The sequence below is a fragment of the Pantherophis guttatus genome, chromosome 4 (genome assembly GCF_059756535.1).
Source record: "Pantherophis guttatus breed Tessera chromosome 4, ASM5975653v1, whole genome shotgun sequence".
Taxonomy (NCBI): domain Eukaryota; kingdom Metazoa; phylum Chordata; class Lepidosauria; order Squamata; family Colubridae; genus Pantherophis; species Pantherophis guttatus.
This window is the reverse complement of record NC_142066.1, coordinates 100302773-100330724: the sequence shown is the minus strand read 5'-3', so window position 1 is coordinate 100330724 and position 27952 is coordinate 100302773. Positions and strand designations below refer to the sequence as shown.

The window sequence follows — 27952 nt, the reverse complement described above, 5'->3', positions numbered from 1 at the left end:
CTCTTGGAAACGGCAAAACAGTCACCGCTTGGCTTGGGTGTTTTTTGAAACAGTCGTCTGGAGGCGTTCGGCTGTGTGCCTTGCAGATTAGCCCGGCAGACTCTTGCCAGGTGCCCCTTTTTTCCACATCTGCGGCAGATGGTGGTTCTAAAACGACAAGTTGCTCTGGGATGCATTTCACCGCAGCCTTGACAGGGAGACCCTGCGAAGTCCTTGTCTGAGGTAATTCTTTTACCCTTGGAGGTTTTGAGGCGGCTAACCTCATCCTCCTCCTCCTCGATCACCTCAGAGCCTGCCTCTTCCGAATGGACGGTGTTGGGCTTGGTGGCAGGAGCGGCGGATTGCGATTTACGAATTTCTAATGTAGATCTGCTAGATAGTTCGCATGCCTGAGCCTCCTCTATGGCAGTTGCAAGGGTAATTTCTTTCTTCTCTAACAAGTGGCGTTGTATTCTTAAGTCTTTTACGCCACACACGAACTGCTCCAGGAGGGAGTCCTCTAGCTGGGCAAATTCGCAGTTCAAGGCAGCAGTCCTGAGGGAGGCCATGTAGTGGTTGATGGATTCCCCCTCAGCTTGAAGGATCTGTCTGAAAGCGAACCTTCGAGCTATCCGCGATGGCGTGGGTTCGTAGTGGCTCTTGAGTTTGTCCCTCAGGACTTCCCACGACACTGTCTGGACAGGAACTGGGGCAAGCAGGGCTAGCGCAACAGCAAACATTTCGGGGCCGCAGGCATTTAAAAAGTGCGCCCTTTTCCGGCTGCTGGACAGCCCAGTATAGTCGTTCGCTTCCAGGAAGCACTCAAATCTAGCCTCGTATGAGTTCCAGGTTTCTGAGGCTGGGTTGAAAGGAGCGAATGTTGGGGGTGCCATCCTGATAAGGACGGTTCTGTTTCTGTGAGAAACTTGTTTCTCAAAACGACGTCTCGTCGTTTAGTGACTCAGCTAGCGCCTTGGCTTAGCGCTAGTGACTTCAGCTGTTGACCACCTGTCTCTTCATGCCCGGGATCCCACCTTCGTCGCCAGTGCTCTGTAGGGCGACCCGGGGTCCAATTAACTGAGGCGAGACCAGGTTAAGTCAAACAGGAACCCTTTATTTCTAACAACAGCTGTAGAGGCTTGGAATAAACAGAACCCAGAACAAGGGGTTTGACAGCTATTTATACTGTAGCTGTCAAACTAAACAACCAATAGGAGGGCAACATTCTCCCGCCGGCAAGTCCGTGCGTCTCAGCCAATCAGGGACGCCCGTCGTAAGTCGAGGACTTAACACTCATCTCTTTCTTTCTTCCTCTGTTTCTCATCTCTCTCTCTCATCTTTCTCCCTCCCTCTCTCTCATCTCTCTCTCATTTTTCTCTCTTTCTTCCTCTCTTTCTTTCTCATTTCTGTTTCTCATCTCTTTCTTTCTTTCTCCCTCTCCCTCTCCCTCTTTCTCATCTCTCCCTTTCTCTTTCTCTTGAGATGGGCTCTCCTCTGTCTCTCTCATGTGTGTGTGTGTGTGCATGCATGCATGCGTGTGCACAAGCCTGATAGAGGAGAGAGCCATCCATTTTCCTGGCACAGGAAGGGGTTTGAGACTGCGTCGCGGTCCTGACGGCCAACATCACAACCGCTTCTTCCTCTTCCCCCCCCTCTTGTTGAGGTCTTGCTCTCTTCTTCTTTTCCTCTCCCCCGCAAGCTTGCCGTTCCCCTTGCGGTGCCTGCGGGGCTCGAGACTTTCCTCTCTTCTCTTTCCTGAGCTTTAACAGAGGGGAAGCAAAAACAGCCAAATGGCACGCATCTTCCTGGAGCAACAGGTGGGATCTAGGCCCACGTTCTAGGCGTTTGTTCTGCTCTCCCCCCTGCTGTTTCACAGCATTTAACTTATCCCCATTTCCACCACAGCCGGACAGCCTGCCCACCTGGCAGGAGCACACAGTGTTGCCTGTATCGCAGAGTTAAAGTCAGAAACAGCCAGGCTGCTTGGCTTGCCCTGACAGATCATCTTTTTTCCCTCCCCTTGCCTCATTTTTTTTTTAACTCACTGCTTTAGAGGCAGCATATACAGGCAAAGCCCGAGAGGCACGCATGCACAGGGCAAGGGTCTCAGTCACCCTGCACCCTCCACTCCACTTTTTTTCCTACCCTCCTTTTCGCTCGACGGCCTTTGAATGTGTGCTGAGGAGGAGCAGGGGCATCCAGCCCTTTTTCTTGCCACTGCCAGCACCACATAGAAACAACCGCTGCCTCCCCTCAACCTGTTGCTCAACCTCCCTCCAGCCTTGTAAGATATTGCATGCATATGATGCACCAGAGACTAGAAGGGGTTAAGTCTTTACAGACATCACATGTGACTATATCAGCCAATGAACTCTCTTATTGGACTCTTACCTAGAAACCATTTGGATATCTTCCCCTTTTTTCTCTCTCTCTCATCTATCTCTCAGCAAGACAACACGTGAACTTCTCTCTCCTCTCAACATCTGAGTCATACAGTTAGGGTAAAAATGCAACAGGACACCCTGTTCATTATCGTATGCATGTATATATTTGTAAATAATAAAACAACCTTTTGAACCTGAAGCTGTATTGACGAAATAACTTCCTCATAGAACCAAATGAGCATGACCATCAATATATATCTGATAAGCCTTAACCCAAAGCCTCGCACCACACCAGAAGGCTGAAGTTGGAATTTCTTACCCCCACTCCAACCCACACGTACCTTGGCAACAGGACTGTTTCTCTCCACCCCCTTTTCCTGATGCTGGATCAGGGGGACGAACCTAGCTTTGCTGCTCATTGCAGCTAGGAATCTCAAAGCTGAGAACGAACATTTGTGCTACCAGCCTCTAGATCAGCCTCCTGCAAACTCTGTATCTTGAGGAGCCAGGCCAAACTTTTGTGTGCCAACTCTCTGAGGTGGAGGATGGGGCTGGAGCCAATAGGTGGCCAAGCTAAGTGCCTGAAGGCCCCATCTTGTCATCAGGAGTCCTGGTGCCTCAGTGAATGAAACTTTGGCCAGGCTCCTCAGAAGAAGATAGAGTTTGCAGACCACCTGCCTATCTAGCACCCAGATTGGCTGCAACACAAGCATTCATTCTTGGCTTTATTTGAGATTCCTAGCTGCAATGGATAGCAAAGCTAGGACTGATTCCAGCCGCGGCTTCCAGCTCCAAACTAAGGGCTGTTTTGGGTGCCACCAGCTGGTGCAAATGTACCGGGATGAAGGCTGAGTGGGTAGGGCAAAGGCAACTTGTGCTTCACTCCTGCACACTAAGGCTGTCACTACCGCCGCTTCAGCCTGTGCCACCCTCCTTGATGCCACAGCACCATTACCTTTAGGGAGCTGCAGTCTCAAAGATTGTGTGGCAAGAGAAAAGGAGCCACATGTGCTGCCACTGCCGTTCCAGAGGGCTGCCTCAAGAGTGAGGGGGAATAAAGAAGCCAGCAAGCAAGCAAAGGGTCCCTCACTTGCTTTGCTCTCCTGCCTCTGCTGCCTTTTCTTGGCTCCCCTCATCTTGCAGCCAGCCTTCTTATTTAGGGAGCTGCTGCAGATCAGGAGGGCCGCACAGCAAGAGAAAAGGAATTTCATTTCACTTTACAAGAGCAGAGGTGGGACAGCAAAGCCAGTGATGCTTTGGCCTGCCGGTTGGCCTCTTTATTCCCCCTCACTCCTGAAGCAGTCCTCTGGAACAGCAGCACCAGCACACTTTTTGCTTCCCCCTCCCCCTCCCGATCCAGCGTGGTACAGACAGCCCAATGGAGGGAGAAAATGGGGCATTTCCATTGGCCCTTCTTTGGGCCTCGGGGACTGGGGGGAAGGCAGGCAAGTGTGCAGAGCCTCGGGGACCATGGGGAAGGCAGCAGGGAAGGCAGGCAAGCATGCAGGGCCTCAGGGACTGTGGGGTGACATAGTAGGAGGCAGCTAGGCCAGGATTCAGGCCTTGCTGCTAGCAGTCACTCATCTAGGCAGATCAGGGCAGCTTAGCTGGGCTGTGCGGAGAGTGCCGCATGGGATTCAGCTGTGTAGAAAGCAGGCAAGCTGGCTGGGCCTCGACACCATGTTGTCGAGGCAAGCCAGATGGAGAGCAGCAGCAGCTATGCCGGGCGAGCGGACAAGATGAGGAGTGATTGATAAATACTGAGGTGGGTAGGCATAAACAAGGCCAATTCAATTAACCATAACCATTCCTTTAATTAGAACGAGTTAACAGCAACGACTGGATCTCTACAACAACAACTAACTGAGGAACTAAGCAATTCTGTCAGGCTTTGACAGCTCTTAAATACCCGAGCTGTCAGCATCTTATCCAATGAGCGCTCTGCTCATTCCCGCCAGAAGAGCGCCCTCGCCTGGCGGTGGCTGACACGCATGTGCCAATCTGTCAGTACATAACACCCCTTTCCCCTGGAATGGCACAAGCGTAATCGCGCAGGTATGCCGGGCGGTGATGGCTCCTCCCTGAATGGCATAAATTGGTCCCGGCAGTCGGAATGGGCGACTGGGTTGGAGGATCGGCGATGGTCGGGGACGGAGGAGTTAACCCCTTGTCGCCCAGAGTCTCAAACGCTGCCGGTTCCTTCCGCACAGGTGAGTCCAACAGGAGAGATGGCGGTAGGTGGTCAGGCATGCGCATGCACACTGGTGGACTCACAGGAATGGGTGAGGATCGGGGGCTAAACTCCTGCGAGTCTGGCAAACACCGCGCCCTCAACTGGTCAATGTGCCGTCACCACAGACGGCCATCAGCCAGGAGGACAGAATAAGAACGTGGTCCCATTACCCCTGAAATTTTTCCCGGAATCCAATGGGGGTCGCCACTGTAATTTCTAGCATAGACAGGGTCCCCTTCGGTGAAAACTCGGACCCCACCCATGGAGTCTAAGGGCAACTCAGGGGAATAGGTCGGATGTAAACGATCTAAGGGAATTCGCAGGCGGCGGCCCATAAGCAGTTCCGCTGGGGAGCGATTGGAAACTGGGCAGGGGATAGAGTGTTGCGTCAAAAGGTAGGTGGCTATTTTAGATTTCCAATCCCCTGACCCCAACCTATGGAGGGCCTCCTTAACTGACCTCACGGCCCTCTCAGCCAAACCATTTCCGGCTGGATGAAACAGAGCCACACGGGCATGGCGAATGCCTAGCACTGCCAAAAACCCTTGGAAAGTGGCAGATGTAAGTTGAGGGCCATTATCGGAGACAATGACATCAGGGAGCCCATGGGTAGCAAACAATAGGCGCAATGCCCGGACAACAGCGTCCGATGATGTGGAAAGCATAGGCACCACCTGAACCCATTTAGAATAGGCATCTACGACAACCATAAATGTATGACCTTGTAGAGGTCCCGCAAAATCAACATGCAGACGGGACCAAGGAATGCGGGGAGAATCCCACTCCCGAGAGGGGGCAGCCGGAGCAGATGCTCACAACTCTTGGCAGGGAGAACAGTCAGCGACCCAATTTGCAATATCCTGGTCTAAACCAGGCACCAAACATAACTTCGCCCCAAGGCTTTCATACAGGCGATGCCTGGGTGACCCTCATGCAAAGAAGATAAAACACTCCCCTGCAAGGCAGGCGGTATAATGACCCTCGAACCCCACAGCAAACACCCCTTTAGAGTAGTCAGTTCAGTCTGGCGGATCTTGAAGGGCTGGAACTCAGGGACAGTAGGATCAAGAGGCCATCCTCTCCGAACCCAGTCAAGAACTTGTGAGAGGGTTTTGTCTTTAATGGTGAGCCGCACCACATCCGCGGCAGTGACGGGAAGGTGGTGGTCGTCGATCAGCAGAACAGCAGCGACAGGTGCGGGGTCGTCGACCGGAGAGGAAAGTGGGCAACGACTCAGGGCATCCACGTGGCCCAGTGCCTTACCGGGGCGGTGTAGGAGGCAATAATGATAAACCATCAGGAACTCGACCCATCTCGCCATGCGAGGGGAGATGATCTGAGGGGTTTGTCTGTCCCCGGCCAGAATACCAAGGAGGGGCCTATGGTCAGTCACGAGGTCAAATGAACGGCCATACAAGTAGTGGTGGAAACGTTTGACTCCAGCACCAAAGCAAGAGCCTCCTTATCGATTTGGCCTTAGCGGCGCTCAGTTGGGGAGAGTGTGCGGGAGAAATAAGCAATTGGAGCCTCAGAGCCATTGGGAAGGCGGTGACTGAGGACAGCCCCGACGCCATAGGGCGAAGCATCACAGGCAAGGGTCAATGGGAGGCAGCTATCATACTGGACCAACAGGTTGGAAGAAGTCAGTAAGTCCTTAACAGCAGCAAAAGAAGCAGCCTCCCGGGGCCCCCATGACCAAGGCGTTTGAGTCTTAAGCAAACGGTGGAGAGGCTCAGCGAGAGTGGCCTTGTGAGGAAGAAACATGTTGTAAAAGTTTAAAAGGCCCCAAAAGGCCTGCAATTCGGACTTGGACTTAGGAGTGGGGGCCTCCTTGATGGCACGTACCTTTGCCTGAGTAGGGTGAATTCCTGCAGCGTCAATCTGAAAACCCAAGAACTCGACTTGTGAAGAGCCAAGTTGGCACTTGTCGCACTTTAATTTAAGGCCAGCATGCTGGAATCTAGCTAGGACCTGTCGCAAACGACTCAGGAGCTCGTGTTCATCTTTCACTGATACGAAGACGTCATAAAAATACGGTATTACTCCCGGTAGTCCTTGTACTAGCCGCTCTACGAAGCTCTGAAAAATTCTAGGGGCAACACAGAAGCCGAATTGCAGGCGCTTGCACCTGAAGGCGCCACGGTGGGTAACTATTGTTTGGGCCTCTGCTATCCACCCAAAGCTGTTGATAAGCTTGCGCCATGTCCAACTTGACAAACACCATACCGTGGCCCAAAGAATGCAGCAAGTGTTGTACCACAGGAACAGGATACGGGTTGGACTGCAACGCCTTATTTAATGTTGCCTTATAGTCGGCGCAACTTCGAAGGGAGCCGTTAGGTTTAATTGCCAGCACGATGGGGGTCTCCCATTTAGCGTAGTCCACAGAGGCTCCAGGACCCCTTGACTAATTAGTCTATCTAGTTCCTCATCAACCTTGGGCAGGAGTGCCAGGGGGACTCTTCTAGGTTTGAGCCTGATGGGGGCAATCCCAGGATCCAGGCTAAAAGATACAGGGGAACCTCTGTAGGTACTAAGACCCTCGCTGAATACGTCAGTGAACTCATCAAATAAGGAGGCAAATTTATCCTCGCTAGTCCTATTAACCCCCGTTATGGCCAGACCCAGGGCATCAAACCAATCTAACCCCAGGAGATTGGGCAAGGAGCTGCTGACAACAATGACTTGCAGGCGGCCACTAAAATTGTTATATTGCACTCTAACGTATCCGTGCCTCAGAATGGGAATGGAGTTACCTTGATAGTCCCACAACCTAATATTGCATGGAGACAAACGGCATTTTGAAATTTTGGGCGACAAGCGTTTAAAGGTGCTCCATGACACTATGGACATTGAGGATCCCGTATCAACTTCCATTTTACATGGAATACCCTCAATTAACAAAGTGAGGAAAATTTTTCTTTTTACGTCCCCACTGGCCTGGCCAACAACTACCTCAGGGCTGTGCGTGTCTCGATAGATGGTAAAGCACTCTCCCCCCCGGGGCCTTGTCTACCTTGTGGTTGGGCTTCCCGGGGAAATAGTCTATTAGGCTTAACTGTGGATGGTTGGCCGGCTCGGCAGACTTTGGCTATGTGGCCTTTCCTGCCACATCGCCTGCACTCTGCGTTCCTGAATCTGCAGGAAGACCGGTTGTGGTTTCCGCCACAACCATCGCACCAACTTTGTGCCTTCCGCTTCTTGGGGTCCCGATCCTTCTTAGGCGCTGTCTTCAAATGGCTCACCCCTTCGTCATCTGTGGAGTGGTCTGAGTTGATGTCTTCATGGTGAACAGCTGATGCCTGTTTCGCTAATGCAGGGCTAGCTGTCTTCTGCATTTCGTTCGAGGACTTATCTGACAGCTCGGATGCACAGGCCTCATCAATTGCCCACTGCAAGGTGGCGTCCATTCTGGCCAACAGACGGTGTTGTAGATTAAGATCCCGTACCCCGCAAATTAATTGATCCAGCAGGAGGTCATCTAGGTCTCGGAATTCACAATACAAGGCGGCTGTCCTTAACGCGGCCATGTATTTGTTAATCGTTTCCCCTTCAGCCTGATATCTGTGGCGGAAAGCATAACGCCTAGCAACACAGGAAGGCAGTGGGGCATAATGTCCTTTTAACTTGGCCATTCCAGAGTATCCCAGGGTACGTCCTGAACCCTCAGGGGCGCTAATAGAGATCTCACAGTCTCAAACATCTCATGACCACAGACGCTGAGGAAAACGGCTTGCTTCCGATCACCCAGTAAAGCCTTATAGTCATTAGCTGCTAAGAAACAGTCAAAACTGTCTAGGAAAGAGTCCCACATCTCCTGCGTCTGGTTAAAGGGCGCAAACATCGTTAGGGTGGCCATGGTGCCCGGACGATTGCCTGAGGCACTTACTCTGCGTTCCGGTATGGTTAATAGCTCAGTGACAGCTGAAACGTAGTTGCTCGATTTGCTGCCTCACGATCCCATCCTCGTCGCCAGTGATAAATACTGAGGTGGGTAGGCATAAACGAGGCCAATTCAATTAACCATAACCATTCCTTTAATTAGAACGAGTTAACAGCAACGACTGGATCTCTACAACAACAACTAACTGAGGAACTAAGCAATTCTGTCAGGCTTTGACAGCTCTTAAATACCCGAGCTGTCAGCGTCTTATCCAATGAGCGCTCTGCTCATTCCCGCCAGAAGAGCGCCCTCGCCTGGCGGTGGCTGACACACATGCGCCAATCTGTCAGTACATAACAGCAGGCAAGCATGCAGGGCCTCAGGGACTGTGGGGTGACATAGTAGGAGGCAGCTAGGCCAGGATTCAGGCCTTGCTGTTAGCAGTCACTCATCTAGGCAGATCAGGGTAGCTTAGCTGGGCTGTGCAGAGAGTGCCGCATGGGATTCAGCTGTGTAGAAAGCAGGCAAGCTGGCTGGGCCTCAGAGACCATGTGGTCGAGGCAAGCCAGATGGAGAGCAGCAGCAGCTATGCCAGGCGAGCGGGCAAGATGAGGAGTGACTGGGTGGGGCGTGATCAGCCAGAATTTTTACCACTGGTACAACTGGCCAGAACCAGCTGAATCCCACCACTGGATTAGCAACTGGAAGTCCTCCAAATAATGCTGAGCCACGATTTCCAGCAGCTTCACAATCCATAATGACAGGTGGTAGGAGATACTGTTTAACAACATGTGGACAACAACCTAGTCTGCATCTATATACTATGTCCACTGGGATTATATACATTATTAAAAAAAAGAAAATGTAAAAACTTTAAAAATCATGTATACGTGTATATGCAAGAGTGAGGCAACCATGAGAATTGAAGATTAACATTTCACAAAATCATGTGTTGATACTCTCCACTAGAAGAGGGTGTTAACATTTTACCTTGACTTTGGAGTATTATCAGGCCCAGAACTACCCCCCAATTTGGAATTAATTACCAGATTCCTAGCACCACTGACCTTTATGGATATTCCATATTTTTTTATAGAGCTCCACCACAGCGGCATACTAAGGAATTTGACATCTGAGACAGATTTTTTTAAAACACTTTTGTTCTTTATGCTGCAAAATTATATTCAGTAATAATTATAAAATGAAATGAATAACAACAATGGCCATAAAAATACAGTGAAAGGTTTGTTTTATTAATCTCTCTTTTGTCAATTGATTAATGACTTCATTAACATTGATCTTTCTTGTGTATTTATGTTCAAGGGACAATATAGCCAGATCTTCATTCATAGTTGACTAAAATCATTTTATTATTTATTATTAATTTCAACATTGAAAAGCTTCTTTCACACCAATCAACAGGTATACAAATTAGGAAAAGTTCCACTTTAGTCATGAAAAACCAGCTGGTGACTTTGGGCCAGTCAGTCTCTTTTACCCCAACTGGGGAAAATAGGAGGAAGGAGTATTAAATATGTTTATTGTGTTGAGTTATTTATAAAAATAATAAAGGCTAAATAAAAATAAGTGACGGATGGATGGATCGATAGATAAGCTTGGTAGAAATTCATTAAAACCCATTTTATAATGAAACCTTGAAATTACAATACTATACATGTCTTTATTTCTTTGGCATAGATTCTAGTGGCTTTTAAATGATTCCAAAGATGAAAATTTTCCTCTAAAATATCTTCACAGGAGAATGTGTTATAAATTTCTATTACATTTGATAACATCCTCCAGAGGTCTTTTTTTTTTAAAGCAAAAATGAATGAATAGTGAATCATAGTGAACACTGCCATTATTTGATACATTTCTTTAGAATAAGTGCCTAGCAATAGGTGAAACAGGCAAGGCATTCAGCATTGTGCCCTTGATTTCTTTTGGCATTTTATGATTAGCATTTTTTACACTTTTGTCTGGCCTCTTTATTAAAATTTAATTCTTTTTCTACATAAATTTCCATTTCCTTACATGTTATAATTCAATAATAAATGGTCTTCTCCACAATTTGTGGGCACCAAGGAACAATTTTAAAGCTCAGTGTTTCACTGCTTATTGTTTGAGGCTAATTCTGCTATTTGCAAATACTTTATCTTTGTGTCAGATTAACTTTTTCCAAAGCTTCACATCAGAAAAATAAATAACTTAGAAAAGTAATTTGGTTTTGAATAAACTATCCCTATTCTCAACAGTTTTTCTCCATTTCATAAGTATTTCTGAAACCATTAAGTTGCCAAGGATCAACTGCACCTTTGCTATTTTATCTTTCTCAGTGACAGAGAAAAGACCATTCTTTACTCTGAAGAATTTATCTTCCCTTCTTAACCAGATTAACTCTCAAGTTGTCTGGGACTTGGCCAAGCAGTGATATACAATAAATTAAAACATCATTCGTTTTGTCTCCATTAAAAACTTGGGAGGTACTAGTGTCTTTTTCTTTGCTTTTTTCTTCTTCTAAAATTCTATTTATGTTGATTCTTAGTAATATTACATTTCTCTTCTTCATTATTAATGCTTATGGATTGTCTTTCAAACCTGTCAAATCTTTTGTTGCTTCTAGTGTAGGTCCCTTGGATGTGCTTACTTGTATTTCCTCATATATATATATTTTTGTTAACTATACATGATGTTGAAGGCATTGCATATTACACAATATAGCCAGACATTGCTTCAATTACCCCATCTGTCAAAGTTATTTTATTGTGGTACCATACCCTACTCATCGTGGAACAATATCCCACTCATTCAGCTCGTTTTCCAAATCTTTATCTCTTTTGGATATTGCATGAAAACCAGAGTTATTAATATTTATTGATAGTGTATATTTAGTCTTTGGCTTGTTTATTGCCAAAGTCAGCAAAGACTCCTGGCAGTGACTAAAGTAAATGAGGGCAGCAAAAAAAAAAAAAAAAAATCAGTCAAGAAAACCACTAATACTTTACCTGCCCCAGAGTACATTCCATGCCACCAAGGAAATCTGCTTCTTTCAGCCCATTGTGATTGCTGCTGATATCATGGACTTCAAATCGTAGCCTCTGTACTTCTTCAAAATAAAAGTCCACTGTGAATAGCTTTGAGAAGACAGGGTTTATGCAAGTTTTTATGACTTCTGTCCGGTCAACCTGCCAATCAAGAGAGTCAGTTATTACGGTTTTTAAAAGTCACTTAAAACAGATTTGAAGTGTAGAACACTTGTAACAATCTTACTAAAGGAAAAAATTATTTTTAACATAATTTCAGTTAAAAAAACTTTATTTTAAAAATGAGAAATTATAGAGGATAAAAATCATTCTAATAATACACCTAGACTCAAGAAACACCATCCAGCCAGAGCTGGAAAAACTTCTTGGATGAGAAGTGAAACATCTTCAAAGAAAAACCAGAAAATCCAATTGCCTCTTGAAAAAGCACCTTTGGGGCAACCATGACCTGGATGACTGAGAATCTCAAGGACTCAAGGAACAGTTCTGGTAAGTAGTTTAAGATGGACAGAACAAACTGTGTAGTAACTATAGCAACCATCAATATTTCTAGCTAAATTAACAACTTCATATTAGCATCTGTTATCTAGTACAGATTCTAGTACAGATTAGATTAGGAATGAATTTATATTTATTGTCACGTATTCTGACATACAGAAGAGCAAACAAATCCAATCTGGGTCTGTAACAGTTTTATGTCCTCCCTTCATGACTGATTTCTATCAATAGCCATGAATAACGTAGGTTATACCTGCTCAAGAAGGAATATGAGAGTGTGAAACAGAATATGATGGCTCTCACTCAATGATTTGCATCTGCAGAAGTTCAAGAGATTATAGAAACCAAATACAATAGCTCTCCTTGGCATGAAACTAGAGTGATCAGCCATCTGGCAAAATAGCAATAGCACTTAGACTAATATACCGCTTTACAGTGCTTTTCAGCCCTCTCTAAGCATATTGCCCCCAACAATCTGGATCCTCATTTTACCCACCTCAGAAGGATGGAAGGATGAGTCAACCTTGAGCCGGTAAGACCTGAACTGCCAAACTGCTGGCAGCCTGTGATCAGCAGAAGTAGCCTACAGTACTTCTCTTCCCGCCCCCCCCCCACTTGTTCTTCTTTCCAATTGTCAGTGTCCTCCTTTGCCTGTTCAAATACCTGATAATCCTACCTGAGAACTCTGAAAAGGCAACCTGAATTATAGCATCAAGAGTTTTCCTGCTAATTATACATTTGGATTGTCTAATAATTGTCTAACTTTAGTAATGTGAAAATAAAAATACGGTCCCAATAAACATTTTTTATAGTACTAAGAGTGCAAAGCTATGTATTCTACTATATTCAGTGGGCCTTATTTCCTATGAAGAAAAGTCAGCAGTGCAGTTCCAATGACATGTAAAGCATTTTTTACTTATTGAAATATGTAGTTATGCCATTGTCAGTGCCTAAGTATTGATTACATTCAGGAAGCCTATGAAAGAAAATCTTGCAACTGAAAAGGAAACAAAATAATATTATTTATAGGATAAGGGGAAATTAGTAAGAAATATTGGAAGAAAAATATAATCTATGAATTTGCAATACAAACATAAAGCAATTTACACTTCACTCCAGAGCCCAAGACTGTTTTTATTAACTATGTTTTCACACTATTTCATCTCCATGCCACAAATGAAAAGCCAATGAAAAAGGTCAGTTAGAGTTTTTGTTTTTGCATTAACTGATGTTTGAAAATAGCAACCAGTAACTAATGTGAAATTAACCTTTTCCAAGTATAGTTGAAATATTGTGTTAGAGCTGCTTTCCCCTAGCACTAATTTAATCTGTAAATTAAACTATATGATTAAGTTCATTTAAAGATACTAAGATATGCATATCTACAGTATATTACCATTACAAATGGATTGACAGAGCTATCGCACTTAAACACAGTGATATAATTAATCATCCAGTCCTGGAACAGGAATTCTGAAGGAATTGATTCTCAACTTGTAGGATCTTACATATCCACTTCAAGTTGAGAAACCTAAATAGACTGAGGAGTATGCAGGTAAATACAGAAAAGAAGGAAGATCCTGCTGACTGAATTAAATTCCACTGAATGAAGTCCTACACTGATGGTTACCCAATGATTTCAGTTAACTCAAATAGAGATACAATCTATTTATTTACTACTACTGAACATCACTTAACAGTGGCAAGGAAAATAATAAAATGGAGCAAAACTCACTTAAATCTTGCTTAGCAATGGAAATTTTGGCTCAGTTGTGGCCATAAATCAAGGACTACCCCTAATGAGAATGTAGGATAAGGAGCCTACTTTGCTCACTCCTTTGGGGGTGGCTTTCAAGAAACATTTCAAGATGAAAGATTTTGGGTGCAAATGGTGGTGGTATCACCAAAGCTGGTGTTGGTTGGTGGGACAGCCATGCTCAGCCGAGGGCTGCCAGAGGGAGGTGGGGAATCTGAATGAGGGCAGCGTTCCCGGCAAGAAGGCTCTTCAGTTGCTTCTCAGATGAGGAGATGGATGCTACCCAGTTGCCTTGGGAGCAAGGGGGAATAAAGAGCCCACCCAGCAGGCCAAATGTTCACTCACTCGCTTGCTTTGCTGTCCTGCCTCTGATCTTGCAAGCTGCCTTTTCTCTTCCTGGCTCCCCTTGTCCCAGAAGTGCTCTCCTCTCTGCCAGCAGCCACCCCTTTCTCCCTCTTCTTCCTCACTGCTGGGAGATCCCGTGTGAAGAAATGCTCCACGGCCACACTTTTTAAAAAGGACTTTTAATGAAACCTCCAATGCCGCAGCCAAGATCCAATCCCGAGCCCAAAAAACCAGCTCTCCCCTCCTGGCCCAAGGCGTCTGCTTTGTCTCGCTAAATCAGACTAAATCAGGGACAGGCTCCCTTCCAAGCAGCTTCACTATGAAAGGAGGCAGAAAAGTTCAGCCAAGTCGTCTCCTCCTTCTTGGCCTCAAACATACACACAGAGCAAACACGCACACATCTCTTGGCACTGGGACCTTCTGCGAGGAGACGGAGCATGGGTGAGTCCCTCTGGCCCCATGAGATGTATGTGTGTTGGCTCTGTGTGTACATTTAAGGCTGAGAAGGCGGAGACAACTTGGCTGAACTTTTCTGCCTCCCTTCACAACAAAACTGCTTGGAAGGCAGCTGCTGCGGTCTGTCCTTTTAAAGTACTTCGATGCTGCCTGCCATCTGACCCTGTGCAAAAACAGCCAAGCAGGGCCGCTGCTGCCAAAGGAAAAGGGCTTGATTCTCTTGGTCCTGGTCACTCTGCATGCTGAAGCCAGGTAGCGGGGGGAGGGGAGAATTGGAGGATCATAAAGGGACAGGCTGCGGCAGCTGCCTTCCAAGCAGATTCACTGCGAAGGGAGGCAGGAAAAGTACAGCCAAGTCTTCTCCTCCTTCTTGGCCTTAAATGTACACACACAGCAAACACACACACACCTCACAGCGCCAAAGGGATTTGCCTACACACTTCTCTTGATTCTTGGGCGGGTTTTGGATTTCACTGTCCTGGCAGGCCGTAAAAACCTCAGACAAATAGCTCCATGATCCCGCATGCTTGTAAACCTCTTCCCTTGCTGGTGCCCTCCTCGGCCAGCTATAGAGAGGCTGTGTCTTCCTGGAGCAGGGAAGGCAGCACTCTGGCAGGCTAGAGAACCACCAGGAGGGAGCAGGGCAGCCAACAACATTCAGAAAATTGTACGCCCACCGAGGCGGCCCTTCGGCCAAGCGCCTTACCTTCATGGGCATCCACGGGGAGCGGGCAAAGCAGGGAGATCAGCTGGGCCACATGGTTGGCGTGATAGGCTGTGGTGAAGGCAGGCAAGCAGGCGAGGCATGGAGATCAGTTGGGCCGTGGGGACTGTGTGGTCTAGGCAAGCAAGCAAGTGAAGGAACCAGAGAGCAGCTGGGTTAGGTTAGTTAGGTTACAGCAGTGGCTATAGCCTAGTGGCTAAAAGGTGTACTATGCCAACCATGCCACTATGCAAGCAATGCATCCTAGTGGCCAAACAGTGTACTGCACCAACCATGCCGCTATGCAAGCAACGTACCCTAGTGGCCAAAAAGTGTATTGCATTAACCACACCACATGCATGCATGCACCCTAGTGGCCAAAAGGCAAACTGCAACGATGTCACCTAACATTTGCAACGCACCCCAATGGCCAAAAGGCAAACTGCAACAATGTCTCCTAGAATTTGCAACTCAGCCCAATGGCCAAAAGGCAAATTGCAACGATGTCTCCTAAGGTTTGCAACGCACCCCAGTGGTCAGAAGGCAAACTGCTAACACGTCTCCTAAAGTTTGCAACGCACTCCAGTGGTCAGAAGGCAACCTATAACGATGTCTCTGAAAGTTTGCAACGCACCCTAGTGGTCAATAAGTGAACTGCATCGACTCTGCTCTCTGGCTCCAAATTTGCAACTCTAGTGGTCCTAAAGTATCCAGGAAATCCACTGAGTTTTCCCAGTCATGGCTGAGGCCTCTAATGTGTCAGCAGAGTTGGTCCTTCCAGCCAATCTTGACACGTATGAAGTATCAGACATCATGGAGTCTTGTCCAATCATGGCAGAAGCATCTGATTCATTAGGAACGATGATCCTTCCCCCACCTAACCTCGATACAAACTCAGAATTGGATGTCCAAATTCCAAAAGAGGCAGAGGCAAAAAAACCTATGACCTGAGACAGCACAGAAAGCTTACCGATGCCATGCGATTGAGCCTGTTAGAGGAATGGGATAAATACTATCTACAATATCAAAGATCCTGGGAGAAATTGATACAGTTTTACAATGTTCCCAAACAGAGGTTCTCACCAGGGCACATTAGCATATTGGAGAAGGATAAGGAGAAGATGTACTGCAATGGAAGGATTGTGAACACCACCTGATCCTCATCCAAGCGAAGTTAGAAGACCAGGGGCTCCAGGAGGACATCCAATGCATCAACTACTGAACAGAGAGTGAGAAAAGCTCCTTCTAAGCAAAATAGACTTTGCCCAAATCGATCTTCAGCCTCAAGCCAATCTCCAGGCGGAGATCACAACAAATGTAAAGGCCAAATCCGAGGTATCCTATCGTTTGCATGTGCCATCACAGGTACCTCAGGAGCCCACCACTCACTCTTCTAGGAAAGCCTCCTCACCCCAACACTCACATGCGTCTGCTGCTCATTCTTCCAAGAAAGCTGTGAACGAGAAGGCCGAGTCCAAAGCAACCTATCGTTTGCATAAACCATCCCATTCTCAGACAGTGTTGTGGCCCATCAGCGGCCTGTGCAGTTAGTAGCTGATTCCGACAGTGAGGAGGTTGGTGTGGTGCTGTGCCAGCAGCCTGTGCAGTTGGCATTTGAGTCAGATAATGAGGAGGCTGGAGGAAATGTGGTGCCAGAGGCAGGGATTCAGCCAGGGCCTTCAGAACCTCCAAAAGCTCCCATAAATGAAGAGGAAGAAGAGGAGGAGCCTCTTCTCGATAAAGGCAGGAGTGGCTCCTCAGGAGGAGGTCTCCTCGAGAGTAAGGCTTGGGGCTAATTGGCCACTCCCCTAGCCTATTTAAGGAAGGACGATGACTGATACAATTTGCAGGAAACAACTTTGTTCACATTCCTTCTAGTCTTGATTCCAGAAACGTTTGATTTTGGCTCTTGTTTTTCTCTTATCAGTTTTCCTGCAAATTGCTTCTGGGCATTCTGCCAACCACAGTAAGATTATGGTTATCTGAAATACTGTGCCTCAGAACTGAGTTATTATTCTTTGAATTCTTGTCGGCTGTTAATGAAATTAAATTAACAGCCCTTGTTCAGAAAAGACTGATTTAAATTGTACTTGTGTTCAAACAACTACTAAGAAAGCTCATTAGTAGTCCTTAATTAGTAAACTAAGGTTTGTACGGATTTTGTGTGTGCTGTGTTCTTTGGGGTCCATAGCTGGGGCAGAACAGACAGGCAGCAGTGTTTCACAGCAAGCTTCCATCCTAGGTTCCTACCATTCTTCCAAGGCATCTTCTCGCCATAACCAGAGATCTCCCTGCGATGGCAGGGAGTCTAGCTGCTGAAAAGTCATGAGCCGAAGCTGTGGCAGCCAAGGCAACCTTGAGCGTTGCAAAGGAAGAGCAATTGCAGAAAGAAGAAATGGCCAAAGCTCAGGCCAGACAATAGGAAGAAATGGCCAGAGTTCAGTCCAGACTTGTCTTTTTGAAGTACGAAAGGGAGACATAGGGAAAAGTAGCACTGGCTGAAGCTTTACAGGCAGAGGCTAACCACGCTTCACTCAACTTCAATCCTGGACAGTTGGAGAAGGAGAACTCGTATGAGCGTGTCAAGGCCTGTGTTGAGGACCAGAACTCCCCACAGCAGGGACAAGCAGGAGAACCTCAACCACCAGATCTACGAACTACTCAGATGGTTGATATCATAAGATCCAGACCACAAGACCCCGTCTTTGGAAGTGGACAACCTACCCCGACAAACCAAGACATACGGGGCAACCACAGTACTCTATCAGCAGCAGTGAAGGCTCCTCAGCAGACAGGTACACAAGCACAAGCTGCGATATACAATCTCAACATGGAGGCTAAGGAGTTCCTGCCAAACCTTCCAGGTATTCCGAGTGCAGATATCCGGCCCAATGGAGGTACTCAACTTGCCTGCCAGCAAAAAGAGCTATCATCACCCGTGGCATGGGAAGACGAAATTGTCTGTAAATACTCTGTAAGGAACTACCAGCTGTCGTTGGCACATGATCCTGCCCTAGCCGACTCTGTGGGGTACACCTTGCCACTCCCCCATCATATAACTCTCCTAAAGTCCAAAAGGATACTACAACATCCTGGAGAAGGATGGACTTAGCATCTAGGGGAGTGTTCAAGTTCTCCGACGAATCAGGCACAGATTATATGCTGCGGAAGCTTCTTTTTGTAAACGCCATTAAGGGTGAATGGTTGGAGCCCAGCCGAGGAACTTGGCCATATGATAGCATGGCTAGGCCCACAATCAATACGAGCAGTAAAGGAGGTCTACGCATCAAAATTGTACGAGCCAGTTGAAGCCCTCAGGCTATCATGGGAAATGTTCGATGAGCGTTATGGTGCACCTATGCTGACAGAGTCCTCGTTCCTAGAGCATGTCGATCAGTTTCCTGCCATAGACCTCAGTAACCCTGAAGAACTATGGCACTTCTCCTTCCTCCTTACACAGCTGAGGTCAGCACAAATGAATCCCACCTTGCCGGGACTTAGCTGCCTCCACCTGTTTAAGACACAAAGTTCTATCATTAAAAAACTATCACCGAAACTGGTTGACACATGGATCAACCTGGCTGATAATTACAGGGTGAAGAACCTTGGCAGAGACCCATTCTTCACCGCCCTTCAAGAATTTGTTGCCCGCATATCAAAGCTGTACAATGAGCCATGAAATGAAAATCTTAGAATGCAAGGGATCTCTGCCAGCAGAAGAACCAACCAAAGCCTTGGTTCGATCAAGAGCTCAGTGCAGGCCCCAAGGGAAAAAACCTCCGTGTCTGTGCATAAAACACAGGTCAGCACCTTGCCCACAAGGAACTCAGATGAGGAACCTTCAAAGAGAGTTCAACATAAACCTCTGACAACAAATGGAAATATATTATGTCCACTGCACAAGACCTCGCACACTCTGAATAGATGCAGAGGATTCTGCCAAAAACCCCTAAAGGAAAGAGAGGATTTGATCAAAGAGTATGCTTCAGATCAGAGTTTGCTTCAAGTGCTGTGAATCTAAGGAGCACATAGCCAAAGACTGCATAGCAAAGGTGAGTTGTTACCTGTGACGAAGCAACCAGCACCCAACTGCCCTGCATCCAGACCATGAGATGACACCATGACCAACTCCTGCTCCATGGTCGACTCTTACTCTACGGTGGACTCCTAATACCCCGACTAATGAGTCTCAGCACGACAACGAAAAAACACCCAGATACGAGTGTCAACTGCATGTCGATATGCGGTGGCTCACCATCCCCTTGCTCATGCCACCAGATCTGCCTAGCTAAAGTCTATCCAGCTGGACACCCAGAAGAAGTGGTGAAAATGTATGTGATAGTGGACACGCAGAGCAATCAATCTTTAGCCAAATCAGTTTTCTTTGACCGCTTTGACATTCAAACCGAAGAAACGCACTTCACGATTTCAACATGTACTGGGTTACAGCACACAGCAGGGAGGAAAGCCACCAGATTTTGCATAGAATCAATAGATGGGAGTGCTAAATTCACATTGCCACCACTGCTAGAATGGGACGCTTTACCAGATAATCATAGTCAGATTGCGATGCCAGAGGTCACTTGAGACACATTGCTAATCAGTTTCCTGCCCTAGATCCCGAAGCTGAAATCCTGCTCCTGTTGGGAGTGGATGCCCCCAAAGCCTTCCCTTACCAGGCAGTGATCAAAGGCTCAGCAAGCTCTCCATGTGCCATCAAGACAGAACTTGGATGAGCCATCATAGGACCGGTTTGTATCGTCCGGCTACAGGACTGCCCCTGACTTCTACCAAGCAGCTCTACACCAGGCCAGTCACCGATCTGGAACTGCTGCGACGGAAGACCAAATTTAAAGAACTCAAAGATTGAACCTCAAGCTTTGCATGCCTCGTATCAACCTTACAGTTTGCATTGTTTGATGATATAACTTTGCTTATTTTAGTCAATTAGATAGTTAACTTTGTATTGTTTTCTGCTATGCCTTTGTTTATCTCAGTTAAATAGTTAGTTAGTAGTGGAATTTTATAATTCCAGGCAGGGAGTGTGCTGTTCAGATGATGAATTAAAGCGAATTAGTTACTTTTTTTTAAATTTGATTTATATGCCGCCCTTCTCCAGAGACTCAGGGCGGCTTACAATGCGCTAAGCAATAGCCTTCATTCTTTTGTATGTTTATACAAAGTCAGCTTATTGCCCCCACAACTTGGGTCCTCAATTTACCTACCTTAGAAAGGATGGAAGGCTGAGTCAACCTTGAGCCTTGGTGAGATTCGAACCTGTAGTAATTGCAGGCAGATGGTCTTAATAACAGGGTGCTTTAGACCACTGTACTACCAAGGTTCTTCTACCAAGAATTAAGAGCTGCCTCCTTAAGAGATTGCATTGTGGGAGATGTAGAAAGAGATTGCATTATGGGAGATGTAGTCCATGTCATGTGATCACATCTGTGTGTCTGATTGGCCACTAAGGCTCTCTGCCTGGGATGTAGAACAAAGCCCGGCCATTATGAATTGCCACAGAGGTGAGAAGCATGCTTTCTGAACAGGGGGACAGATCTACTATCATTTTACATTAGGAAATGGGACAGATTATGAAATATAAGGATGAATCTCACCATGACTCACCATGATTGTAAGCCTATGATTTTTGAGGATACATGATCTGTATGAAAACCTGTTTGCTAAAGTTTAACTGCCTGTTCCCAGTGGAGCCAGATGCCTGGGGAACAGAACACTAAGGGGATCACAAAACAAAATATTCTCTGAATAACTACAGTATCTCCTACCAGGTGATTCTAGAACTTTTTAAATTTCCGATAATACCCTATGACCAGCATATAGAGCCACATTACAGGTATCTCGTACTATAAGAACAACTTTCTGAAGGAACATCAAATTCCTACAATATGACTCACTTATGGAATTGCTGCCTTATCAGTAATCCTGGAATGCCAGATAATAATTAAGCATGAGTTGTCCATCTATACTCCTTTTAATGCATTAAACAAATTTTTTAATGACTTTGAATTCCTGACTGATGGCCTAAAGTTTTCCAGCATGACTATAAAGGATACATTTCCAATATTATTTTTTTCAAAGTTTTGTAAAGCATTTTTCAGAAATATAGTTTCTCAATGCATGCAATGTAATAAAACTCAAGACTTCAATAAAATGTGTAGCAGATCAAAACCTTCTGTGAAAAGTGTTTTAAATTATCATACTAAATACAAGCTAAAATACAATATATGTTGAATTATTAACCTTCAGCACCAGGAAAATCTCCTGGAGCATAATCCAAAACTGGGTCATTCCAAGAGGAAATCTGTTGTAATTGCAATACAAAACCTGAGGAAGAGAGACAGAGACAGTCTCCAAAAGAGAATTATACTTCCTCTTATGCTTTGACAGGAGATTACTAGGGAGTACCAATGCTATAGACTAGAACAGGAAGCTGAAAAGCATCCCAGAAGAAAGCAATTTTAAATCACTTCTGCACTATTGCCAGGAAAATTCAATAGAGAACAAGTTTATTTTGATTGGAAAATGGTCTTTTATGGCAGTGTTTCTTATCTCTGCAACTTTAAATTATGTGGGATTAAACTATCCCAACCAGTGTGCTGGCCTGGGAATTCAGAGTTGAAGCCCATACATTTTAAAATTTGCTGAGATTGAGAAATACTGTGCTAAGCTATTTTAAGCTTTGTAAATTGTAACATACTGCATATCTTTAGCCAGGCTTGGAAAATGCCAAGACCCAGGAACATATTTACATAGATGTTATATCCTACAAGAGTGCTGACTGATCTCCTTCACAAACCACATCATATTGTTCTCCAAATTTAGTGCTTTTCACATCTAGTCAAAATCTTCTGAATGCTGCTAAGAAAAGATACCTTTCACAAGAGACAGGAGATCAAGAAAGGATTGTTTGGTTTGGTTTGTGATAGTATAAAATATGCACGAATAAAAGAATAATAGGTTTGGATCTAAACAATCCCCCAATCAGAGCTTGCAATTAGTTGCCAAAAATATGTGAACTTTCCCATACTTTGTAGTTATGAGATATATACTTTGTACTCATATGGGTATTACATTATAGTGTTTTTAATGCCCTTAATGAGTAGTAATTGCATTTTGGAAAATTACTGTCGCTGTAGTGCTTGCATAAAAAAGCGATTCTTGCCAAAGAGTGCAATATCCAGCAGTGAGAAGAGTTGAAGCATATTTGCATTTTCTTACAAGGAAGTCTAAAGGAAGATAATTTGTATTTTTTACATAATGACCAGTGGATTACATAATGACCAGTCGGTCATGTCTAGTTTTGTAATCAGTTTGCGCGATTTTGCTGCACTCACATATTAAATGTGAAACAATTTCAACTTTGTTGTTGCAAAGTCGGCAGTTTGGCTTTTCAGTGGATTATTATTATTATTATTTACTTTATTCATTAAACATGAAACTCAGTCAACTGAACATTCAAAAATGCATCACAAATACCATTGACTGGTGCTAATGGTTGATACGGGTTGCTGCCAGTGCCTTGGTATTAACCAAGTACCTTCTTAAGATGTACAATGTTCCAAGTAGCACAGTTTTTTGCAGTTCCGCTGGTGTTATTGCAGGAAGCTGCAATTTATTGATGTATCTTATCAAATTCTTGGACATGGTACCAAGTGCCCCGATGACAATGGGTATCACGGTTACATGTTTCATCCATAGCCGTGTAGTTTCAATGGCCAGGTCATGATATTTCATGATTTCTTCCAGTTCTTTTTCTTCGACTCTGGCATCCCCTGGTACTGCGATGTCAATAAATTGTACATTTTGGTTTTCGACAACTGTGATATATGGTGTGTTGTTTTCCAAGTGACGATTTGTCTGTATTCGAAAGTCCCACAAGATCTTCACCTTCTCATTTTCAATAACTTTTTCCACTTTATGTTCCCATGACTTTTTGGATACAGATAAGTCATATTTTTTACATAATGACCAGTGGATTAATTTAGCAACTCGGTCGTGTCTAGCTTTGTAATCAGTTTGTGCAATTTTGCTGCATTTACATATTAAATGTGAAACAGTTTTGACTTTGTTGTTGCAAAGTCGGCAGTTTGGATTGTCGGTGGATTTTTGTATCTTTGCTTTCATGACATTAGTTTGTAGTGCTTGTCCTTGAGCAGCGAGTATTAAACCTTCCGTTTCTTTCTTGATGGTTCCCATCTTAAGCCATGTAAAGTTGTCATCACATTTTCCTTCAATGTTTTTCAAGTGCTGTCCATGCAAAGCTTTGATTTTCCATCTATTTAATCTGTCATTCAGCTGTTTTTCCTTATATTCTGCCTTTGTTTCTGTTGTTTTTATAATGTTCTCTGTTTTCACAGCCTGCAGCAATTTTTCTGTACTTTGGTTCACATAATCATTTAAACTTCGTTTTTCTTCTTCTACAGTTTGATGGATTTGCAATAGTCCTCTGCCCCCTATTTTTCTTGGCAGGTACAACCTGTCGATGTCACTTCGTGGATGTAAAGTGTGGTACACATTGAAAAGTTTGCGCGTTTTCCGGTCCAAGTTTTCCAGTTCAGCCAAAGTCCAGTTGATGATTCCAGTTGAGTAGCTTATCACTGGAACTGCCCATGTATTAATGCCTCTAATTATGTTTCCAGCATTCAGCTTTGATTTTAATATTTTGTGGACCCTCCTGATGTATTCCTTTTGCATTAACTCTTTGACTTTTCCATTCAAGATATTATCCGCTTCCAATATGCTTAGGTATTTGTAACCATTATCCTTTGCTAATGCTTTTACTATGTTTCCATTTACCAGTTCTATTCGTTCTATTTCTTTCATTTTTCCTTGCTGCATGGATAATATAGCACATTTTTCAAGTCCAGAGTTCATTTTGATGTCGCTGCTGAACAGTTGAACTGTGTTGAGTATTGATTTAAGTTCAGTGGGGCTTTTTGCATACATTTTAAAATCATCCATGTATAGTAGATGGTTTATCTTGCATGTTGGCTTGAGATTTGGTATCCCAGTTTTGTGTTTCATAGGATTATTGTCAATGGAATTAATGTGATGTTGAACAGTAGTGGTGAAAGTGAGTCCCTCTGGAAGATTCCTCGTCTGATGTTGACTTCACCAATGTTTTCCCCATTTGCTGTTAGAACTGTTTTCCATTTTTGCATATTTGCTTTCAAAAATGTACAAATATTTTTGCTGATTCCAAAGTTTTCCAGAGAGGTGTTAATCCAGCTGTGGGGTAATGAGTCAAATGTCTTCTTGTAATCAATCCATGCCATATTTAAATTCGTGTTTCTTCGTTTTGCATTTTTTAGTACCATTTTGTCAATGAGCAGCTGATCTTTTGTTCCTCTTGATTTTTTATAATTTCCTTTTTGTTCTACTGGATACAAACTGTTTTCCATCAGATTATTGAATATTGAATTTGCCAGTATTCTTGTAAAAAGTTTGAATGTTGTTGGCAGACAAGTAATTGAGCGATAGTTGCTTGGCTCTGTGCCCTTTTCTGGATCTTTCATTATCAAATATGTTCGACCAGCTGTTAACCATTCTTCAGTTGTTGCATTTTGAAGCATTTGATCAAATTGAGTGGCCATGAGATAATGGAGGCTGGTCAGGTGTTTTAGCCAGTATCCATGCAGTTCGTCCAGCCAGGTACACTCCAGTTCTTGACCTTCTTTGCTTGTTTTACAACCATGTCAGTTGTTATTACAATATTTTCCATTTTGTTTTGTCTTGTTTGTTGTTGAATATCTTTGATCCAGGAGGCAGTTTTGTTGTGTTCCACTGGGTTTTCCCACAGTTCTTTCCAAAAGTTCAAAGTTTTTTCTTTACATGGGTGAACATTAGTTTGGACTTGATTTTCATCAAGGGACTGGTAGAAGAGGTGTTGGTTTCTTCTGAACTGGACATTTTCACAATATTGTTTAATTCGTCCTTCGTATCTTTCAATTTTCTTTGCTGTTGCTATTACACATTGTTTTATTTCTTCCATGATTTCCGTTATTGTTTTTTCCTCCAGGTTGTATTTATTGTGTAAATTATTTTTCAGCTTTTGTTATTTAATTTTCCTTCTTTCAAGTGCTTCAGATTGCTGACATCCCCTCGTAGTTTTTTTTAATTTTATTTTCAAGTTGAATTTCCACTTTGGTGTTCCAGTGGGTTTCTTTTTTGGCATTTTATAACCCAATTCTGCAATTATAATGGCGGCTGTGCTATACATTAGTTGGTTGGTTTCATATGGTGTGCTGGATGGGATGGACGTTAAAATGCTGTTCATGGCAGTTAGTAGATCTTTCACTCCTTTGCTATGCACTTTGTGAATGGTAGGTAATTTTTTTCTTTCTATGTTTTCTTTGATGTGGTTTTCAATCTTTTCTTTCAGCATTTTTGCTAGATCACTTAGCTCTACACTTTTGAGTTGTTGCACAGAAGGATTTTCATCCTGTATGTTGGTTTCTTCCACTGGATGGTCAGTTTGCTTAGGTGTTGGAACAGTTTCTCCAGCCTGTTCATCATTACTTGTTTTCTTTTTAGCCAATATTTCTAGATGTTGCATTTCCACATCTGTGAAAACTTTATTTCGGATGATGAAGCTTCTTTGATCCATTAATCTTTGTTCAGTTACATCACTCTCTGGGTGTTTTTCCTTTCAAAGTTGCATCATTTTTTTTTTTTTTTGGAAATCCCCTGGCTGTTGGTTCTGCCTGGTAATAATATTTGATGATTTCTCAATTTTCTTCGGATGTTCAAGTTTTGCACTTTTGTTTTAGTTGTTTGCAGTTGCACGCCCTGGTTCTCTAGCAGTAACAACTGAACCCTTTAGCCCAGCGGTTCTCAACCTGGGGGTTGCGACCCCTTTGGGGGTCGAACGGCCATTTCACAGGGGTCGCCAAAGCCCTCTCTCGCCCCCCCATGCCTTCACTCACCCTCACCCTCTGCCTCTTTTGGATCGCCGGTTGCCATTCGCTTACCCTGCCCACTCCCAATCTATTGCTGTCTCCGGAGTCCCGGCTGATGGCTAGAGGGAAAAAAACTTTAAATTCTTGCCACGGGGCTTCAAAAGGCCGCCCTACTCTCAGCTGTTTTGCGGAGGGCTCTGTTGCTAGCTAGCTGCAAAGAGGTAAATTCCTGGAGCAGATTTTTTTCCCCCTAGCTATGCTGAAAAAGCGAAATTGAAAGTAAGCAGGCTGCAACGTGACAAAATGAGGCAGAGAGATTTTTCTTTTTCCTCACCAAAAAAGGTAGGTGCAAAACTGCAAACAATGGGAAATTTAGGGCAAAAGAGGAGGTTCAAGATTTTAACACACAAAAGAAAAAAAGCTCTATTTAACTAGGGAATTGTAATAATTGAGATACTATTAATTGTATATTGTGTTGAAAGCAGAAATGGTTAAGTTGTGGTTTGGAGGAATATATATTATTTGGTTTATTATTATTGGTAAATATAATTAATTGATTTGTAAGAAATTGGATTGCATGGAAATAATTGGAATATTCATGTTCATATTGATTAATATACAAAAAAGATAGTTATATAACTAATTGATTTATATTAAAATGTTGAATTTGTATTAAACAACTGTATTAAATAATTACATAATTAACCAATGTGAGGATGGGTATAAAAATAGATGACAATGTGAAGGGGTATAATATAGAATAGAAGGGAAAAATTGAATTGGATTAAGATTAGAGATGAGGATGAAGGGTAATATTGTTTTTTTTAAAAAAATAGATGAGGAATAAATATGGTAAAAAGGAAATAAAGAAATTGTAAATTTAATTGAAATGACTAAACACTGTGTTGGAAGAAATATTCTTCTGGGTTCTGCTCCCAAGTGGGGAAAAGACACTGGAAACATGGAGACTGCTTGGAAAGATGGTTTAATGGTGGACAGGATCACATGGCTTGAGTTCCTGAACAGAAAAGGGGCAGATACAGTAAATCCTCGGGTTTTTATGCTCTCTCTGGCTTTGCATTTCTTGGGGCCCCGAAAGAGTATCCTGATTGGTTGTCAGACTCCCAGGGGGTGGGGGTCTTAGCTAGCCTTGCTGGCTGATGGTCACATGTGCTTCCCAGGTCACATGCTTCCCAGGTCACGTGTGGTGAGTTTCGGTTGCTAGATGGGGCCCATTGTGTTAGTTTCTGTTGCTATTGTGTTGCAAATGTCCTTTGACAAAGGATTGACTTTCTGCCTCTGGCCCATTAATAAAGGGCGGGGGGCAGGAAGGTGGGAGCTGCTTTGTCTGTAAAATATGCTTCTCCATTTCTCATCCAGGGAAATATAATATTCTGCCTTTTTAATATTTCATTCTTCTAGGAAAGGGGTGGGTGCTAACCTCCTACAACTGTTTAAATTTGTGAACCGGCCAAATACTCTGTTCAAAGAAAATACATTGTATGTTTGTATGTGTGTTTCTAATTATTGCTATTTATTCATATTTGTTCTCTTTTATTCTTTAAAGTTTAACAATTCATTCTTTATCTTAATATCTTTATACTTGTTTGGGGTTGGTTTTCTTCCCTTTCATCTTTTTTATTGTACAGCAATCTTTCTCTTCAAACCTACCACCTCTGTCTTTTCTTTCCTTCTTACTTTCTCTTCCCCCCCTCTTCTTCTTCTCCCTACTTCCTCTTCCTTTCTCCTTCT

General features: G+C 44.1%; 1 protein-coding gene across 6 annotated transcripts in view; it reads right to left on the bottom strand.

Annotated features, from left to right (window-relative positions):
- The window catches only part of CPNE4 (copine 4), a 517058-nt gene that overhangs the window by 192861 nt on the left and 296245 nt on the right, over positions 1–27952 (bottom strand). For 4 of the 6 annotated variants that reach the window (XM_060683625.2, XM_060683627.2, XM_060683626.2 and 1 more), the window contains exon 3: positions 11485–11664. In XM_060683625.2, coding sequence (XP_060539608.1) covers positions 11485–11664 — 180 coding nt within the window. Of the gene's footprint in view, positions 1–2704; positions 2856–11484; positions 11665–14122; positions 14407–27952 lie in introns of those variants that run through there. The other 2 variants (XM_087892522.1, XM_060683629.2) reach the window with 2 other exon arrangements.